This window comes from Thunnus albacares, chromosome 4, assembly GCF_914725855.1.
Source record: "Thunnus albacares chromosome 4, fThuAlb1.1, whole genome shotgun sequence".
Lineage (NCBI taxonomy): Eukaryota > Metazoa > Chordata > Actinopteri > Scombriformes > Scombridae > Thunnus > Thunnus albacares.
Genome location: NC_058109.1, coordinates 22993261 through 23010540, shown reverse-complemented (window position 1 = coordinate 23010540; position 17280 = coordinate 22993261). Strand labels below are relative to the sequence as shown.

At 36.1% G+C, this 17280-nt stretch overlaps 1 protein-coding gene across 4 annotated transcripts; it reads right to left on the bottom strand.

The window, feature by feature from the left end:
• Positions 1 to 1272: 1272 nt before the first annotated feature.
• Positions 1273 to 15568, bottom strand: arfgap1 (ADP-ribosylation factor GTPase activating protein 1). 4 transcript variants are annotated; one of them, XM_044349025.1, is made up of 14 exons: positions 15332 to 15568; positions 14492 to 14522; positions 11664 to 11732; positions 10866 to 10975; positions 10359 to 10530; positions 9911 to 10011; positions 9730 to 9816; positions 9515 to 9629; positions 9364 to 9420; positions 9230 to 9262; positions 7499 to 7555; positions 6012 to 6071; positions 5412 to 5467; positions 1273 to 5292 (listed from the first exon to the last, which is right to left on the bottom strand). In XM_044349025.1, the coding sequence occupies exons 3-14, from the start codon at positions 11721 to 11723 to the stop codon at positions 4953 to 4955; spliced, it is 1248 nt and encodes a 415-aa protein (XP_044204960.1). In that variant the 5' UTR covers positions 11724 to 11732; positions 14492 to 14522; positions 15332 to 15568; the 3' UTR covers positions 1273 to 4952. The 4 variants fall into 4 exon arrangements, with proteins under 4 accessions (XP_044204960.1, XP_044204959.1, XP_044204961.1 ...); XM_044349024.1 differs by lacking the exon at positions 14492 to 14522 and having other exon boundaries at positions 15332 to 15567; XM_044349026.1 differs by lacking the exons at positions 7499 to 7555; positions 14492 to 14522 and having other exon boundaries at positions 15332 to 15567.
• Between the last annotated feature and the right edge of the window lie 1712 nt (positions 15569 to 17280).

The following is a 17280-nucleotide window of genomic DNA, read 5'->3' as shown; positions in this document are numbered from 1 at the left end:
AAAGGCCTGCCCCTTAAAATTGGATTTTTAATAAGCACAGAGAAACTTTCCACTTTCAGCAGATGAATGTGAAAACAACCTTCTAGTGTCAAACTCTGCACAGTGAAGCTCAAACATTCAATAGTAGGAACAAGAATGAGAACATATATTTGAGTGGAGGGGGACTTTAAACACACTCTGATACTGTACTGAGGATGCAACACCACTGTTTCTCTATATACAAGTGTTTGACTTCTGTGTAAACAGTGATCAACGGTCATATCACTGACAGTGGATGGCTTAATTAGACAGAGATACAGTATGTGGGGTGTAATTATTTGCTACTATATAAATGATGTGGTTATCTATGTTATTATTTACCATCTGTGATTCATTTTCTTAATTATTTTTTTCCTCTTTAAAATGAGTTTGTATCTTGCAAGACCAAACCAACAAAATCTAAAATTGATATATCATAAAATGCCTAATCTGAAACATATGATCCATATGTTTTTCAGATCTGGACATATCATTCTCTTTGGTCATTTTATGAGACATGATCTCAAAGCTTTAGGCTAAAAGAGAAAGTCACAAACTCCATCTGCAAACATTACGGCATCTGCTTAATTCTAATATATGCAGAGATGCACCGATATGGAATTTCAGAGGACAATAAAGGCAAACTTCTTTAGGTCCAATTTTTAGACTGATCATTTGTTAATCATTGTTACTAACATTCATCAAATATTTATAATTTTCTCTCTTTGAGTGTTAACAGGTAGCAATGCAATTAATAAAAATTGGACTATAAAACACCCTTGTACTGTAGCCTCATGCACCCAGTTGTAAAAGGATCTTTCTTACATGATACAAGATTCAGGAGTCACACGATTCTAGCAGTGACTGTATTTATAATGCATTTATCTGCCTGTGATATGATTATACTGGTGGTGTTTATTCACACTATCTTTCCACACTATTAGATGTAATTTTTGGCTGACTGTCCATAATTGGAACATTAACAATCATTTTCTCATTTATTGGAGAGTAAAATATCAGCCACAAAAATATTGTGCATCTCAAGATCTCACTTAATAAGTTTATGTGAAATTTCACCCTACAACCTTCATCATTTAACAGTTTGCTGACGGGTTTGTATTTCTGGCTAATTAGCAACATTTTAAAATAAAACCTTGCCAGATTAAAACTATCTTGACATAAGCATCACATTTCAATCCACATTTTCAACATTGGTTCTGCACCACACAAACAATAATTAAAATACTTTTAACATTCACGGCACAATACATTTTTATTTAACACAGAAACCATGTGTACAGGAAAAATATCCACAGCCGAAACTGTGTCGGTAACACTGGCGCACCTCATGGGATGGCTGCTGGTGAAACTTGGAAGGGGCAAGCGTACGACTGCACTGAAAATCACTGAGGAAACGACTTCGGAAAGTTCAAAACAGCTGAATGTATTTAGCTCCACGTTACATCTCATGCATGACATCAAAAATAGTATTTCTGACACAATAGTCATTTCAACAAACATTGACATACCCGATCTCAAATGCTCAACAGGCACAGACACTGAGCTAAACTGCTGCTCTGGAAAGTTTAGAATTAGATTTAGACTATGTGGCAAAATAAATCATATCCGGTTTTATTTAAAAAAAAAAAAAAAAAAATCATCACCTTATGTCAAGACCTATTGGATACAGTTCATTCAATAACACATTCAGAGATTTATCCACAAATCAAGTGTATTAGTAATCCAAACAAGACATTCACCAAAAAGGAAAACTATTGTATTTCAAAGCTATGAGCTCTTTTACAGATTTCAGACAAGTGACTGTTCAAATATTTCCCTTTTTAAACTGTGAGATATCACAGCAGTCTTCAATTCATTTCCTGGCATTTGACATGTTTTATGTCATGCCATCATAAATGAAAAAAAAAAAAAATTATAAAGCTTCAGAGTGACAATATATCATTTGACATTATCTTAGATGATCATTTACCGACATGTACACCTCACTGCATCAGACACACGCAAGCAAACTGACATCAGAATCAACAGAAAGCAAACACAGCTGTTTAAGGCTTTGAACACATGAACGTACATGAACACATGACTGCAGAGGTTCAGCAACACAAATGTTCCAGGAGTGATCTTTTTGTTTTTTTGTTTTTTTTTTGTTTACATCATTGAATTCTCACTAAAAAAAAAAAAAAAGACTGAATATTGTAGACCCATCCTTTGTTGCTTTGCTTAAACACAATTCTTTCAACAAGGATAAAATGGATCACAGTTAATGAAGCCTAATAAGATCTACATCAAAACAATGCTGAAATATTAAGAAAAGAAAACATGTTCACTACTGGTTATTTGGCAGTAAACTGAACACTTTTTAGAGGTAGGAAATGGGCATGGAATAAAGTTCCCAGGATCTTTTATCCTGTAATAGTTAAAATCTGTAATAGTAAAATTACATTTTTATCAACTATGAGACCCAATGGGGACCACCTACTTAAGTACAACAAAATGTTAATACACCCTAATAACAGACGACAGTCCAGCAGCTATATTGCACTAGTGGACTGTTCTGTATGCAGTTAATAATTGACTACTGATCAATGATCACAGACGCCAAGCCTCAAAGAATCAGATGAGTGTTAAGATGTCTTCTCATATTGGTGATTTACTGCATCTTGAAATGTAAAAATTTAACTTCAGACAAATTAAACCTCTGCTGGAATTGGTTCACATATACTTAACTTGAGTTTGAGTGGTTTGAATCATTATGAAAACTGAGCATCTCTAGGTAATTACATGTACAAACAAATGGAACTTTACGTTTGTTTACAGTATGATTAAGTCACAACGCTTTATGTCACAGGCAATTAAAGGCCACATCAGAAAATTAGATCTTGCAACTATTTCCCTAGTTCTACACGTGGATGGCTCATTTAAAATGTAAGATTATCAGACCATCAGGCTTATAAAATGCTCAATTTTACCCTAATTACATTCCAACTTGTTCCAAAAAAATGAGCTTTCCATGATACTATCACGTCTAAAGTGAGCAATGTGCAGTAAATGCAGATGCCATTGAATCTGACTGAGGGATGCACAAGGTTGATTAAATTAATTCACAAGTATTTGAGAGCTATGCCCATCTACGAATTCAGCATATAATGAGATTACTCCACAATTCAGATGTTAATACTCCAGTGTCAAGATACATGGGACACCAGATCTTCACAATTCATATTGACTGAGGTGCAATGACAGTTGACACAGATGAGGAGAACAGTTCACACAGTGTTGCTTCATGCAAGATGAAATTTACAATGACCCACGATGGGTTACAGGCTCACAGGTTTGGCAGTTACAACACCATGCATTAAACAATCCAGTCTACAGTCCCCCATCTGTGTCCAGTTCTCAAAACCTCCACACTCACATACAGTACATGCAGTATATTATCCTGCAATGAGTGACTTTATCATCAAACTGTATAATTCATATTTAGACACCATTTATTTAAAAATGCGTGTCTTGAAAAAAAAGAAGAAAAAAAAAGAAAATCTGTTCAAAATCACTGTTTCTGAACATCAGCTGGATTTAAAAGAGAATGCAAGTTTTTAGGAGCCTGACACAACCTGAGCCTGGTTTAAAATCAGTTTATACGGGCAAATACAGCATATCCTGCCTGCCTGCACTTAACATTAATTCAAAAAGCACCAGCCAGCTTCAAGTTCAGAAAAAGAAATGACAAATACATAGTATAATATCACAAGAAAACACCCCTACTCAGTAGATCACAATCTAATGGTGGGTATTAATTCAATGCTTCGCAATTGATTCCTGGCATATTATAGTTTGACATTTTTCAATCCAAATGGATTATTTCAGCTGTATACTGCAGAGAAGTAAAAAAAAAAACAAAAAAAAAACAGAACAATGTAATATAATGTAATGCTACTTTACTGCAAAATGTTGCAGGAAAGTAGCATTACTTGTGGAGTTGCATAACAAAAAAGTATAAATATTATGTTCTGGATGTGACTAAAAGAATATTTTAACTGTAACTTGACTTTTGAATGAGAGTTAGAGATACGTCTTTAGCCATTGTTAACAAAAGCTGGTGAAGATGGTAAAAAGTGGAAGTAAATTCACAATATTAATATAATTGTATCAGTCAAAATGAGTTTCAACAGCTCATCCATGTTAAATCCATTTTGACAAACATATAAGTTGTAAGTCAGTTTGCGTGATTGACACCGATGGTAGCCAATTTGTTATGATGGTTATTTGCTTATTTAATTTTATGACACTTTGGGACTACAGTATGTAACGACTTTATTCTCATCAAAAATGAAATTCAAAATCAGTTTTACAAAACAAAAGGGGGCAGAATAAGTCGATATTATTGGCCACACAGAAAAGGATGTGATTAGTGTTTAGTCACTCATACTGTATTTACAATGATTTGTATTTACAATGTCAGATTTTCTAGCTCATGCATCATTTTTTAATGTAGCGAATTGAGTACCAGTATCATTAAAACCATTATACAGAATGAACACTGGCACCATTAAGAGTATTATACTTTGGGAGCTTGGGCATTAATGTATGACCATATCTACACTGATTTATCTTAATTTCTTTCCTGTGGTGAAGATAATTTACAATAATATACATGACCGCAAGTCAATATAGTTCTAAGTTTTGTTAAGAATATTAATTTCAACATGAGCTCAACTTAACCCAGAGCTTCATTCATTGTTTCTTGGGTGTTTGATAAATATATTTTGAATGCATTGACAGGAAGTAAGTTGGATGCAGCTCATTCCCTGAAAGTGCAAGTGAGATGAACAGAGAGAGAGAGAGAGAGAGACAGAGAGAGAAAAGGCCAGAGTGGGGAAAAAAAGTTGAGGAGCTGTATGGTTATGAGATCACTACCAGTCTGCATTATCCCAGGTTTCCTCTGCAGGTTTCGTGGGACTCTTCTTTGCCTTACCATCCGTGTTGTCCCAGTGGTTGTCCCAGGCCTCCCAGCTCTCCTCTGTGCTGTGTTTGTTGTTGGACGCCGCCTCAGAGCCCCAATTGTCCCAACTGTCAGAGCTCTTCTTTGCAGAATTATCTGGGATGGTCCAGCTGTCACTGCTGGGAGATTTCTTGGCCTTCAAGGAGCTGTTGCTACCAAAGGTTTCCCAGAAGTCCTTTGACACAGGCTGGCTAGAACTGCCCTGATATCCTTCAGTAGCATCCATGTTCTGATAGCTCTCTCCGGCAGACCTGAACACAGTCGACATGAGGAAATGCTTGAATATTTCACGTTTCATAGGATTAAATCACAGCAAACAAATTTTTTTGGTATGTGGGGTTTTTAAACTGTATGAAGTTGTTATTATTACCCATCTTCTGGTTTACCCATGAAGAGAGTTGACAATTTTGCACCAGCTCCCTGAACCTAAGGAAAGAGAAAAGAATACTTAAGTTGACATAATGTTTATACAGTTGTAATGTAATGTATCAAATATTTATCACTTCAATAATAAATAAATGACTAATGCATGAAGTCTTTAACATAATCAGGAAACTAAATGATAATTGATGAAACTTAAATACCACAACTATTCAATATTAGCTACAAGACAAAGACGATTCTACTGTAATTTCCATCTTAGCAACAGAAACAGAGGCAGTAATAATAAAACTGCAATACTTATTTTTTAATATTTACGTCTACATAGTACTCACCACCAGAATAAAAATGGCAGCAAGAAAAATGAGAGATTAAAAATTAATTAGTATTCAAACATTTAACATCAGAACAAAACCAGTCTCCTTTGAGGGTGACAACATCGGGGGACCACCACCACAGTTTGTGCACATTTAGACAAAGAAACCCAGGTGTAAACAGTAAGCTGGTGAATCGGAGTGGTTTTTGTTGTTCCTTGCTCAGGAGACTGGTTTTGGATCTGTACAGCGTGGCAGAAGTCTGCCCATCCTACCTTGTTTGCCAGCCCAGTGATGCCTACTGTCATTTCATCTAGCAATTTGCCATCTTTCACCTGGATGAGCCAAATTGTTATAATTTAATTATTATCAAACACAATAAAAAAATAGCCATCTTTAAGAAAATACGTTTGTCAAACAGAACATGTAGCGAGCAACAATCATCTTGTTTGTGAGATAAGTGATTACGCATGTGTTGCCGAGGGCAGTGATAGAGAGAAGAACGACTTTTTGTTAGACTAACAGAAGGTTGTTCTTCTCAAGAGAAACTCCAGAATAATGCAGCTACAACCATTTTGTAAGAAAGAGTTACAAAAGCACAAACTATAGATACCTTTACCAATGCCAACTGTACATTAGAAGACAAAAGCCAGATTAAATAGTTAATAGCAGTCTCTCTCAGTCCCTGGTTTTTTACCCAACCCAGTGTAAAGGGTAAACCACTTCAAATGTTGAGATAGAAGATATTTCCTACTAAATAAAAAATGAACTGACTCATTTTATCTTCTTGTATTTTGATCATTTTTTGTTTGTTGTTTTTTTCATCTCATTAAAAAGACACATCCAGGAGCTGCTCACTTGACAGTACGAGTTAAGGCAGTTATGTGGAAGCATTTACGGATGTGGAAAACACTCACCATTACTTCAAGGACGGTGACAAATTATTCAGTTCATACATGTTGCCAAAAACAGAAAGCTCATTTTGATGCAAAGGCTCAAACACACTGCCTCTGCAAAGCCAGCGAGCAATTAATTGTCAACTGAAAAACTCCCGAGTTGTGTCGTTTCATGTTTGCAGAACTCCACAAGAAAATCTCTCCCGATGTTAGAAGCCTGAGGACAAAGACTGGCTCATTTTATTTTGCCAAGAGGCTTGGCTAAGATTTCTTGCCAGATGAATGGGAAGATAAATTTGGTTCAGATCTTTGTATTAAAAATAGATTTCTTCTATTTGTGAAGGTGAGTGTGGACTGTGGAGTCTGGAAGCTGCATTGAAAATTCAAATGTTTACAGGATTACAGGATTTACTAACCCATACATTAAATCACCCCTGTGTTGCTTCTACAACACATAACAACAGGAAGAGACTGACAGGAACTTCAGAGTGAAAACTGAATGCCTTGAAAGGAAGCCTGACTTGTGAGCAGAGTCTGTGGTTCCTAGAAATATTAAAATGTACTTTTAAGGCTTGCCCAGTGACTGTGCTGAGAGTTCACACTGACTCACACCCTTTCTGGTATAAACAGTATGCTGCTGCCACATGGTTGAGTCACAGACTGGGAGGTTTCATTTTTAATTTTTTTTTTTTTTTTTTTTTACATTCTTGAAAGCAGGGCTTTTGTCGTTTAGTGTAAGCTGGCATAAAGCAGATAAACTGGCACAGACAAGCGTGTAGAAAATAGCACATTCACATCTGAAGCTGTTCTTTGTCTAAAGCACTGCATCCCACCACCAAATCAACAACTTCAAACATCAATGTTACCTTTTCTTGGGTAGGTTTGATAACATTCTCATTTAATGTCTGTCCTAACTCTGTGGCCTGGTTGAAAGTCAGAGGGGAGAGTTCACTTGAATGAAACACAGTTTAACATTCACAGTTAGTGCAAAACACCGAACTGCTTGTTCTGCAGATGCATGAAGTGACTGATCAATCCATTCACTGTGACACTGAACAGGCACTAGAGGGTGTAATGGTTCAAAAAACTTGCAGATCAATGTATACGTCACTGCATACACATTTAAGTCTTTGGTGTGCTTCTTTAATTCCAAATCTTAAAAGAAAGAAAACTTTCCTTTCACAAAACTCGCCTCCTTCTGCAAAGTGACATGTTGCATAAAAGATATGTTGCTTTATTGCAGTGCTACTCATAGGCAAGTCAATCTGGACCCAGCCCATACCTTACATTATGAAGTGTAAGGTTTTCTATTTAAAAATAAATTTTCTATTGATCAATAAATTGTTAGTGACGTTGAATATACAGTGTAGCTCGAGATCATTCACAGCGATCCTGTCTACAGATGAATGTGGTTTTAATGTATCCTATTTCCTTATTGTGGACATCGTTGTCATGGTGACGTAAACTGCTGGAGAGAGTGTTGTGTGTTTGTTGTTGCTGCCAAGTTGACGCATTAACGTTACACTGGATAATTTGCTATCAGCTCCTAAATCGCAGATACAGAATATGTCTCATTTCTCTAGTGCACAGTTTCTACAACTAGTATGAATGTAGCTCTGTGGGCCGCTTGAGCCGCCCATTAAACAAAAACAAGAGTAAGAGAGATGTGTCATCAGCCCACTTTGATTATGCACCACCTCCCAGACCTCTGACTTTGAAACCTTGAATAAAAATCAGATGCATATCTTTGAGTAATAAATTTGGGAACCCCTGCCTTATGGAGACAATAACAAAACAAAAAACACACAAACATTGCTAAATTTAGCTATATTGAGTTCAAATAAGTACCAAATGTTTGGAAGGGTGCCGATATGTTATTTTTCTTTTGCATACCATTACACCCCTACAGCACTGTTAGCAGTCAACACAAAAACTACCATGCATGAATGGATAACCCATTATCAATGGATGAGTAAACAGTTCATGAAATAACATTTCTATATTAGGGGAAGGAATTACAGCTAATTCCCGTCCTCTACTATAGTCCACATGATGACAGTTTAGATTCATCAACTGTCTTTCACAGGTTATCCATAAACTCAAAGTGTACAAGGCCTCGTGTTATCCAAGCAGAAGCGCGTGATGATGAAGATGACATCCACCATTTTGCAAAATGTTTGTTTCATGGTTTAAAAAAAAAAAAAATACTGGCAAGCAGACACAAATGATATGCGTCTTAGAAAAAAAGAAAAAACATGATGCGGAAAAATCGCCATGCACCTATTATCTGCTTTACCGGTTCTGGGGGCGCCTTATAGCCCCTTAACTACATCCAGAGTGAGCAAAGAGATATTAAAGTAGTAACACAGTTATTACAGCTTGAAACTTTACATTATATGTTAAGAGTTACCAGGCAAAATGTCGACGATTTATCAAGCAAAATGGCATCAAGTTTGTGAAAACTCTGCAAATACCCTCAAGTAAAACGACATTAATTAATATCATAGATAGAGGAGGACAGAGAAAAGTCAAATATGATCCTGACAGAAAAAAAACATTATTAGCAGTACCAGTAACCCACAACGATATAGTCTTACCTTTAAGGTTGCTTGGTTTGCCAGTTTAGATGTCTGTATGAGGGGGAAAAAGAGAGAAGAGGGGTCTAAGATATTTTTACACAAATTAAATGCAGTAAAATGCAATGCAGCATTTATTGCACAGGTACACTTACATTATCTTTAGCAATAGAGGCAAACTTGCTAGCTCCAACTGTGAAACTGCTCCAACCCTGAAAAAAAACAAAACAAAACAACAATCATCACATGGAAATGTACTCCAACGAAGGAAAACAAAACTCAGAGTGAAGATATATTGTGACCTACTGAATAAATTGAAGTCATGGCATTGTTCAGGAAATCATCCTCTTTCTTCTCCGGGGTCACTGTGTTGCCGAAGCCAACGTACCGATTCTCTTGATTCCCGCTGTAACCTCCTCCGCTGAAGAAGTGTAAAAAGAAGAATTTTACAAAACTTCATTTAAAGAAAACAGAAAAATCCAAGATATAAAGACAGCAGGTGCAGTGTGTGAGGCTCTAACCTCTGATAAGAGTTCACATCATCGCTCAACCAGTCTTCAAAAGCTTTGTCTCCGGATTGTGCCGAGGTCTGTCCAGGTCCCCCAGAGCTATGCAACAGAAACATGAATTCACTGCTTTAATGGCTGTTCTGTCTCTGGTTGTCCAAATGGTGCTTGTGTATGAACTTTTCTTCACTCTTACCGATGAGAGGATGAAAGGCTGGTCTTAGGTTGAGGAGATGTCCAGTTTTTGGCAGAAGATGTCTCAATGGACCACTCCTTACCCTCTGCTAAAGTTGCAACCTGTCATATACAGTATCAGAAGAAGTTGAATCATTATACAACTAGCTTAAACATTCACATAATTCCAGTAAATACACTTATTTACTGAGTGCTTTAAAAATCAAGTTGCCTCTTTGGTTCATTTCATAGTCAAACAAAACAACATTCCAGTGGTGGAAATCTTGGATCAGAATCACAATAATCTAATCAATTGTTATCTAGTGCAAGGTATAACTAAAGAAAATCTAAGAAATCTATTCATAAGGTTTTATGAAAACCAGTTAGACTAGTTAGTTGGGAAATAATATAGTTTTGGTCTGCACTCTGCATGGACATTGAGCATCTTTCAATAAATCTGTACAGCTCACCTTGTCCCTAAAGAGCGCAGCAGCTTTGCTGTTGTATTTCTCCTGTAAAGTCCAGTTGAGATCATAATCATCTTGGAGTTCAAGAAACAAGCGGAATTTTCCATTTCCTCCTGCTTTCATCTTCTCAAGCTCAATATCTTTCCACTTGTCCATGGTGACTGAGCGCACAAAGCTGCAAAGAGAAAATATTAATCACTGAATTAATCACTGCTGTGCTTTAATATTTCAGTAACAATGACCAACAGAAATACACTGATTTCTGGGGGGATTTTTAATGATTTGGAAGGTGAGCTGATCAAAAAACTCAGCGTACTCCTTAATAAAATTTGATTTCATAGCTAATTGTCACACTAAACATAAAACAATAAAAACATGTAAACATCAGAAAACATGCAATCATCAGCCATCCTGCAAAATCTGTCATTTGAGCCAGATGTGAAATTAACCGATGCCAAATATGAACATCAACAAAGTCATCAACGTCATAATAGACTTCAGCATTCATACCTGAGATGGACTCCCAGTCCCCTGTGCTTGCCAGAGCACTCAAGACAAATCCAGATCCCATAGGTCACACTAACCCACTGAGGGTTGAAAGCCCCGCACTCAAAGCAAAGCTGAGGAAAAAAGGACAAGATGCATTGGACCAATAATAAATTTATGTATCTTCAGTAAACAATTACCAAGATGGATTTTAGAACTTTTGTACAATGAAGGTAATTTGTAGCTTGACCCTGCACTTCTAAGGAAGATATTTTAAGATCAAAACATTTTGAAGAGAAAATGGTACAAAACATCCATTAAAGCCTCAACAGTGTACATAGACATTTAGCCTATACTGGATAAGTTTAGCAGCAAAAAGGACAAGCAAAGATTTCAAAATTACATTTTTTCATCTGAACTTATCAAAAGACAAAAGCCAGGTCTCTTTAAATGTTAACATTTACTTCAGTAGATTTTAAGCAGGTATCACTTTTTAAAGATACGTCATTGGAATAATACAGAACAATGTATTTATCTATATAATGCATCTGTTAGAAGACATTAAATCTGTCCTACTGCTGTTGTCAAAGATAAAAACCATGTTGCATAAGTGTCCACAGGCTGTGACATCACCACTCAAAATTACAAACATTTATTTGAACAAGTACAAGCATTAACATTTTTTGTAGGACTATAAGAAGGTGACGAACTGAAGTCAAACATCTGCTACCTGCTGTGTGATTTATAAGGTTCCAAAGACCTGAAACTATTTTGACTATCGAAAGCACATGACCACATAAATAAGCCGCTATGAGGACTTACATTATTCTCGTCTTGGGTTCTCACTTCCTTCAAAACCCTTCTGGTCCTTGGACTCGCCATGTTGACCCACTAAAGAGAATTATATTGAAGAAAATTATAGTGGGTCATATTCGACTTATCAAAACAAATGATCAAAATATGCATTCAAATGTGTTCAAAACAACAAATCATACTCCTGGGAATTAATCACTTCATGTTACCAAGTTACATCTGAAAGGAACCGTTGAATAAAACTGATACCAGAGCCCTGTTTAACACACTGACATCACATATTCCTACTGGACTGTCTCTTCAAGAGAAAATCCACCCTTAAATACAAGAGGCATGTTGTCGTTTTTTTATATTAGCCTATATACTAGGGTTCAGTTGTCCTTTGTGAATTTAAAACTGTCTCTCAAAACCTGAACTGCTAAACAGACTGTAGTCATGATGTCATCAACAAACAAAACTTGGACCCGCTCCATAGACCGGAGATGTGTTTGAGGGTCGTGATGAATTGTGTCTCGCCTGGAAAGTGGTTGACAGCAGCAGTCTGCAGTCAGGGAAAGTGACAAAGAGCCTCAGCAGCAGCAGAATGACACAGACTGCAAGTTACTGCTGACAAAACAAATAAGATTCTCGCTATAAAATGATGTATTCAACTTTTTAAGGTCACAAATAATAGTTGTTTACTGATGTTGATGTTATGAAGGGTAAGCCATTTGAGAATCCTATATATCATTATATATTGTGATCAAGGCAACTGACAATTATTTACATCATTGATTAATGTTTGGATTATTTTTCATTAATCGATTATTTGTTTGGTCTATAAAGTGTAAGAATATATTGAAAGAAATAATGAGGTGATGTCTTTAAACTGCTTTTTTTGTTCGATCAACAGTACAAAACCCCATAGATATTATTTACAATAATATAAAACAAGAAAGAAAAGCAGCAAATCCTCCGACGTAAGAAGTTGGAACCAGTGAATGCTTAGTATTTTTGCTTGTTAAATGGTTTAAATGATTATTCATTAAAACTGTTGTTGACTAATTTTCATGAGTGTTCATTCTTTAATTTAGGTTTTTTTATATTTTCCATGGAAATTTCAGGTCACAAAGGCATGACTTTGTCCACCTGAAACATATTCCCATCTTCAAATAAAGACATTTCTGCAGCCATCTCAATCTCATGAGGTCACTATTGCCCATGAAACTGCATACATTGTGGAGTGATGATAACCACTGATCATTTTATTGGGATATGGCTACACATTCACAGCTGTAATCACTTCCTTTGTTTTCATTTGAGACATAAACCTTTTTCACAGCAGATATTTTGACTTGTCAAAGTAGGAAAAGCTCAGGTGTTACTAATAACATTATTGGCTCTGTGTCCCAATAAGCCATGTGACAGTGAACCAGCATGCGCAATACCAGCACCCTTAAACAGCAGCTAAGCACTGAAATGCAATTCAGCCATCATTCATTTTACTATTTATACCTGTGCCTTTCCTTCTGTGACATGTCAAAATGTCTTCAGTGAAAAAGGCCCGTTCTATCTAACTAGTTTCAGACAAAATATCACAAACAAACACAAACATCCCAACAGCGTCAATGGATCAACACCACTGAAGTGTCACCTAAGGACATAAAGGACCAAATCCAACAATGAATTGATCCTACTAACAAGTATTTCCTGTGTAGCCAAAGCTTGATATAGCTGTGTGCCATAGACTTTGATTTCTGTCCAAAAATTATTAAAAACACATCAGTGAGCCGCACCGCTGCACTGGGATGACATGTTTCTTCAATACAATTTACATGGACACTGTTATTTTGAGTCAATCTCATAAACAAAATCCTACCATCGTAAACACTCATAAGAACACCAAATGTGTATTAATCCATGGCTGAAAATAGTTTTTTAATCCTGTTTGAACAAAATTTGCTAAAAACAACAGTTGCCAACAGTTTAGGAAATAGCTTTTATCAAATATGAAAATATACTGTATATATGTACAGTTTTCAAAGATTGACATTATTAGTAAGAACAAATGGGCTTGGAGCTTAGTGCCTCAGACAGGGAAAGTATCAAGAGATGGAGAAAAGGACTGTTTCGGTATTTTTTTATGGGATTTGTGGACAATACAAAAATACAGCATGATAATAAAGTTCATATAGCACTTATCAAAATCAGCTGTTACAAAGGCAATAAAATAATTCAGGTGAAAACTGTGAAAAAATAACAAAATATGATCATCCTTATTCTTCTGTCAGGTATATTTTCAATTAATTTATTGATTAATTTGTCTATTAAATGTGAGAAAATAGTGAAAAATATCCATTATAATTCCCTAGAGCCCAAGATCACATCTTCATATTACTGGTGTGACTAATAGTCCAAAAACCCAAATATATTAAATTTACAGTAATACAATGGAGAGAGGAAGAGAAAAGCTGCCAACAGTCACGTTCAAGAAGCTGGAACCAGCAAATGTTTGTCCTTTTAGCTTGATAAATGCCTTAAAGATTAATCGACAATCAAAATTGCTGGCAATAATTGTTTGTTGTCCAACTAATGAGTTCAGCAATACTTTAAATATACTGAATCTACTCTCCAAAATCACTTGAATGGTACAATATACAGTTCCTCTTCTGTTTTAGCATGGATTTTCACGTTGACAGGTGAGATGTTTTCATAGAGACACCCTTCACAAGTCAACACAGTGAAGCAGACATGAGGGTAAATATTAGCAAAGAAAAGTGTCAGTTAGTTGGTAAGTTTTCATTCCTCAAACCAGCATTAGCCCTCTGGAGCAACCAGATTAAAAAAATGTTTCTCACCTCAACAGACCTTTGGCAATTTGGGGGATTCCTACGGAAGATATATTGATTTTAATGGATATTCTTTACAAATACTAGCTTCATGAGGCTGTGATCAGATTTTGCTGTAATATAGAGATGCACCGATACTGATACCGATATCGGCTATCGATCCAATACTCAAATAGCTGGATCAGGTATCAATGACAATGGGCCGGTCAGCATCGGATACAATTATTTTCATAAATAACAATTCAGTTCATTTGTATCAGTGTGTTTATTTGTTACATTTTGTTTTACAAAGTTAGGAAAGCAATGTTTAAGTCAAGCCTGATTTTGCCTTAAACATACGAAAATGATCCCAGTCTCTTCCACACAGTGAGGCATACAGCTTATTAATTAAACACTGGTATCAGATAGGTACTCGGTATCGGTCGATACCCAAAGTCCAGATATCGGTATCAGTATCGGGACTGGAAAAAGTCGGATCGGTGCATCCCTACTGTATCATTTTTATAATATCAAGATTCTCCTCAAGCAAGGCCATAATCATTAGGTAGTCGACATATGGTTTGTTTTTAAGGTCTTGATGACTTCCGTCTATTATAGAGATTAAAATCTCAGTCATGTTAAGTTACGACCAGGTTTCCACACACAGCTGCATTCAGATGTCATACAGATGTTTACGTGTATATTTAACAATACACATGTAAAGCACTATGACGAATTTGCGGTGTTTTGCTTCTGTTTATTATTCAGAGGTGGTTTCCTTGATGGACAAACGTTAGAAAGTGATTTATCTTGGTGACTGATGATGCTAACATTAGCTGTGGACTGAGCCGGCGTTAATTGATCCGTTACCTGTTTGATTGATGAACAACGAAGACGCTGTTTCCAGAGGGTCTGCTGGCTCCGCTGATAGACTCTACTGAGGTTTTCCTTCAGTCGCAGAGGCACAGAAAAATGTTATATTATTGTCACAGGCTGTGTGAGGCCGAGAGAAGTGTATCGTGAAGACGGATTGTTGGTGTTAAACACCGGTAGCCATGTTCCTGTTTGCCTACGTTGGCAGTGCAATGCATCATGGTAGTAGATTCTCCTTCTTCTTCTTCGTTTGGGTTTTTTCTCGCTCTGTTTCTGTCTCTGCTGCCTCCACTGACTCGGTGTGTGAACAAGGCCATTGATATCCATAAAAAGGTATGACCACCTCGTAAAGACCCGTTTCAGATACCGTTAATCTTGTAATTATTTTGGGCAAATATCATATACATACTTGTAAGTGGAATGGCAGTACTCTCTCTTTCACTGTGTTCATGCATAACTTTGCCGACTACTTTAAGTCACTGAAAAATATGGAAAAAAGTAACAAAAGGCTAAGAAACTGTATACATCTATATTCCGGTCCTTGCTTCTTAAAATGTCTCTTCCTTGCTATCTTGTGCTCTTAAAAGTTTACCAGTTTTTTTTGCTTTTTTCTTACTTTGTTTTAATATGGTTTGTTTGTGAAGAAATATTTCTCTTGATTTTCGGTACAATGGTACCTCTTTGTGTGTTATGATTACTCAAATGTTTTGTAACACCACTTCAACCATCGTTGATTTAATTCCATCCTTCATTTTGTATAGCTATTCCCAGTCTAGTTCTGTACATTTTCCTTTAGCTCAATAAAAAATAAAAAATAAAAATAAAAAAAAACCTTTTCAAGACCCCCTACAGACATGCTTTAAAGGTGCAGTGTGTAGAATTTAGTGGCATCTAGTGGAACAGACTTGGCAGAAATGGAATATAATAGTCATAAGTATGTTTTTATTAGTATATAATCCCATGAAAAAAAGTGTTTTTGTTAGCTCAGAATGAGCCCTTTATATCTACATAAGGAGCAGGTCCTCTTCCATAGAGGCCACCATCTTGCACTGCTTTGTTTCCACAATAGCCCAGAACAGACAAACCAAACACTGGCTCTAGAGGGGGCCTTTCTGTGAGCCAAGAAAGCAATTTAAAAATCAATGACATTATCACAATGTAAAGTCTATGGGCCAGCTGGAGAAACACTACTACGCATATTCAGTGGGCTGAACAACGCAGAAGCGAACTCAGAAACTAGAAACATTTTTTGACGTATGCACCAACCGAGCAATTCTTATTGGACTGAATAGCGCCATTTTCAGTCCAGTATGCAGTTCTTATAATACATCCATGGAGGAGTAGTATTCATTTGGTTGCAATCTGCAACCTCACCACTAGATGCCACTAAATCATACACACTGGTCCTTTAAGGTGTATATAAAATACTCTACTTTGAATAATAATTTGTGTTTAATATGGTTTACCACAAAAGAAGTCCCATGATCTTGTTAAAATCCGTAAAATGGCATCTATATATAAGCAATTCCCTGATTGCTCATATGTAATTATAATGAGGCCAATTTGACAGACAAGGGTCTCTCAAAACACGTAAAAGATAAGATGTGACACAAATGTATAGAACAAACAAAACAGGACAGGTCTAGACAAAGTTGAAAGTTTTGAAATTCTCAGTCAATTAATCAATCACACACTTTCCACACTAGAATGACTGGTGGACAGGCAAAAAAAAGTTTGAAAACATCACATTTAGCCCTTGTATTGGTAAAAGTATTGTCTATGTTTCTGTCATCAGACTGTCATTGGGAACATATCAGAACAATAAAAAATCAAGAATCTTTAAAATTTATTATTATTATTATTGTTAATTTAAATTTTAAGTGCCTTTCACGTAACCAAAGGACACTTTACATACAGAAAACAAGCAAAAACTCTGTTAATAAAAA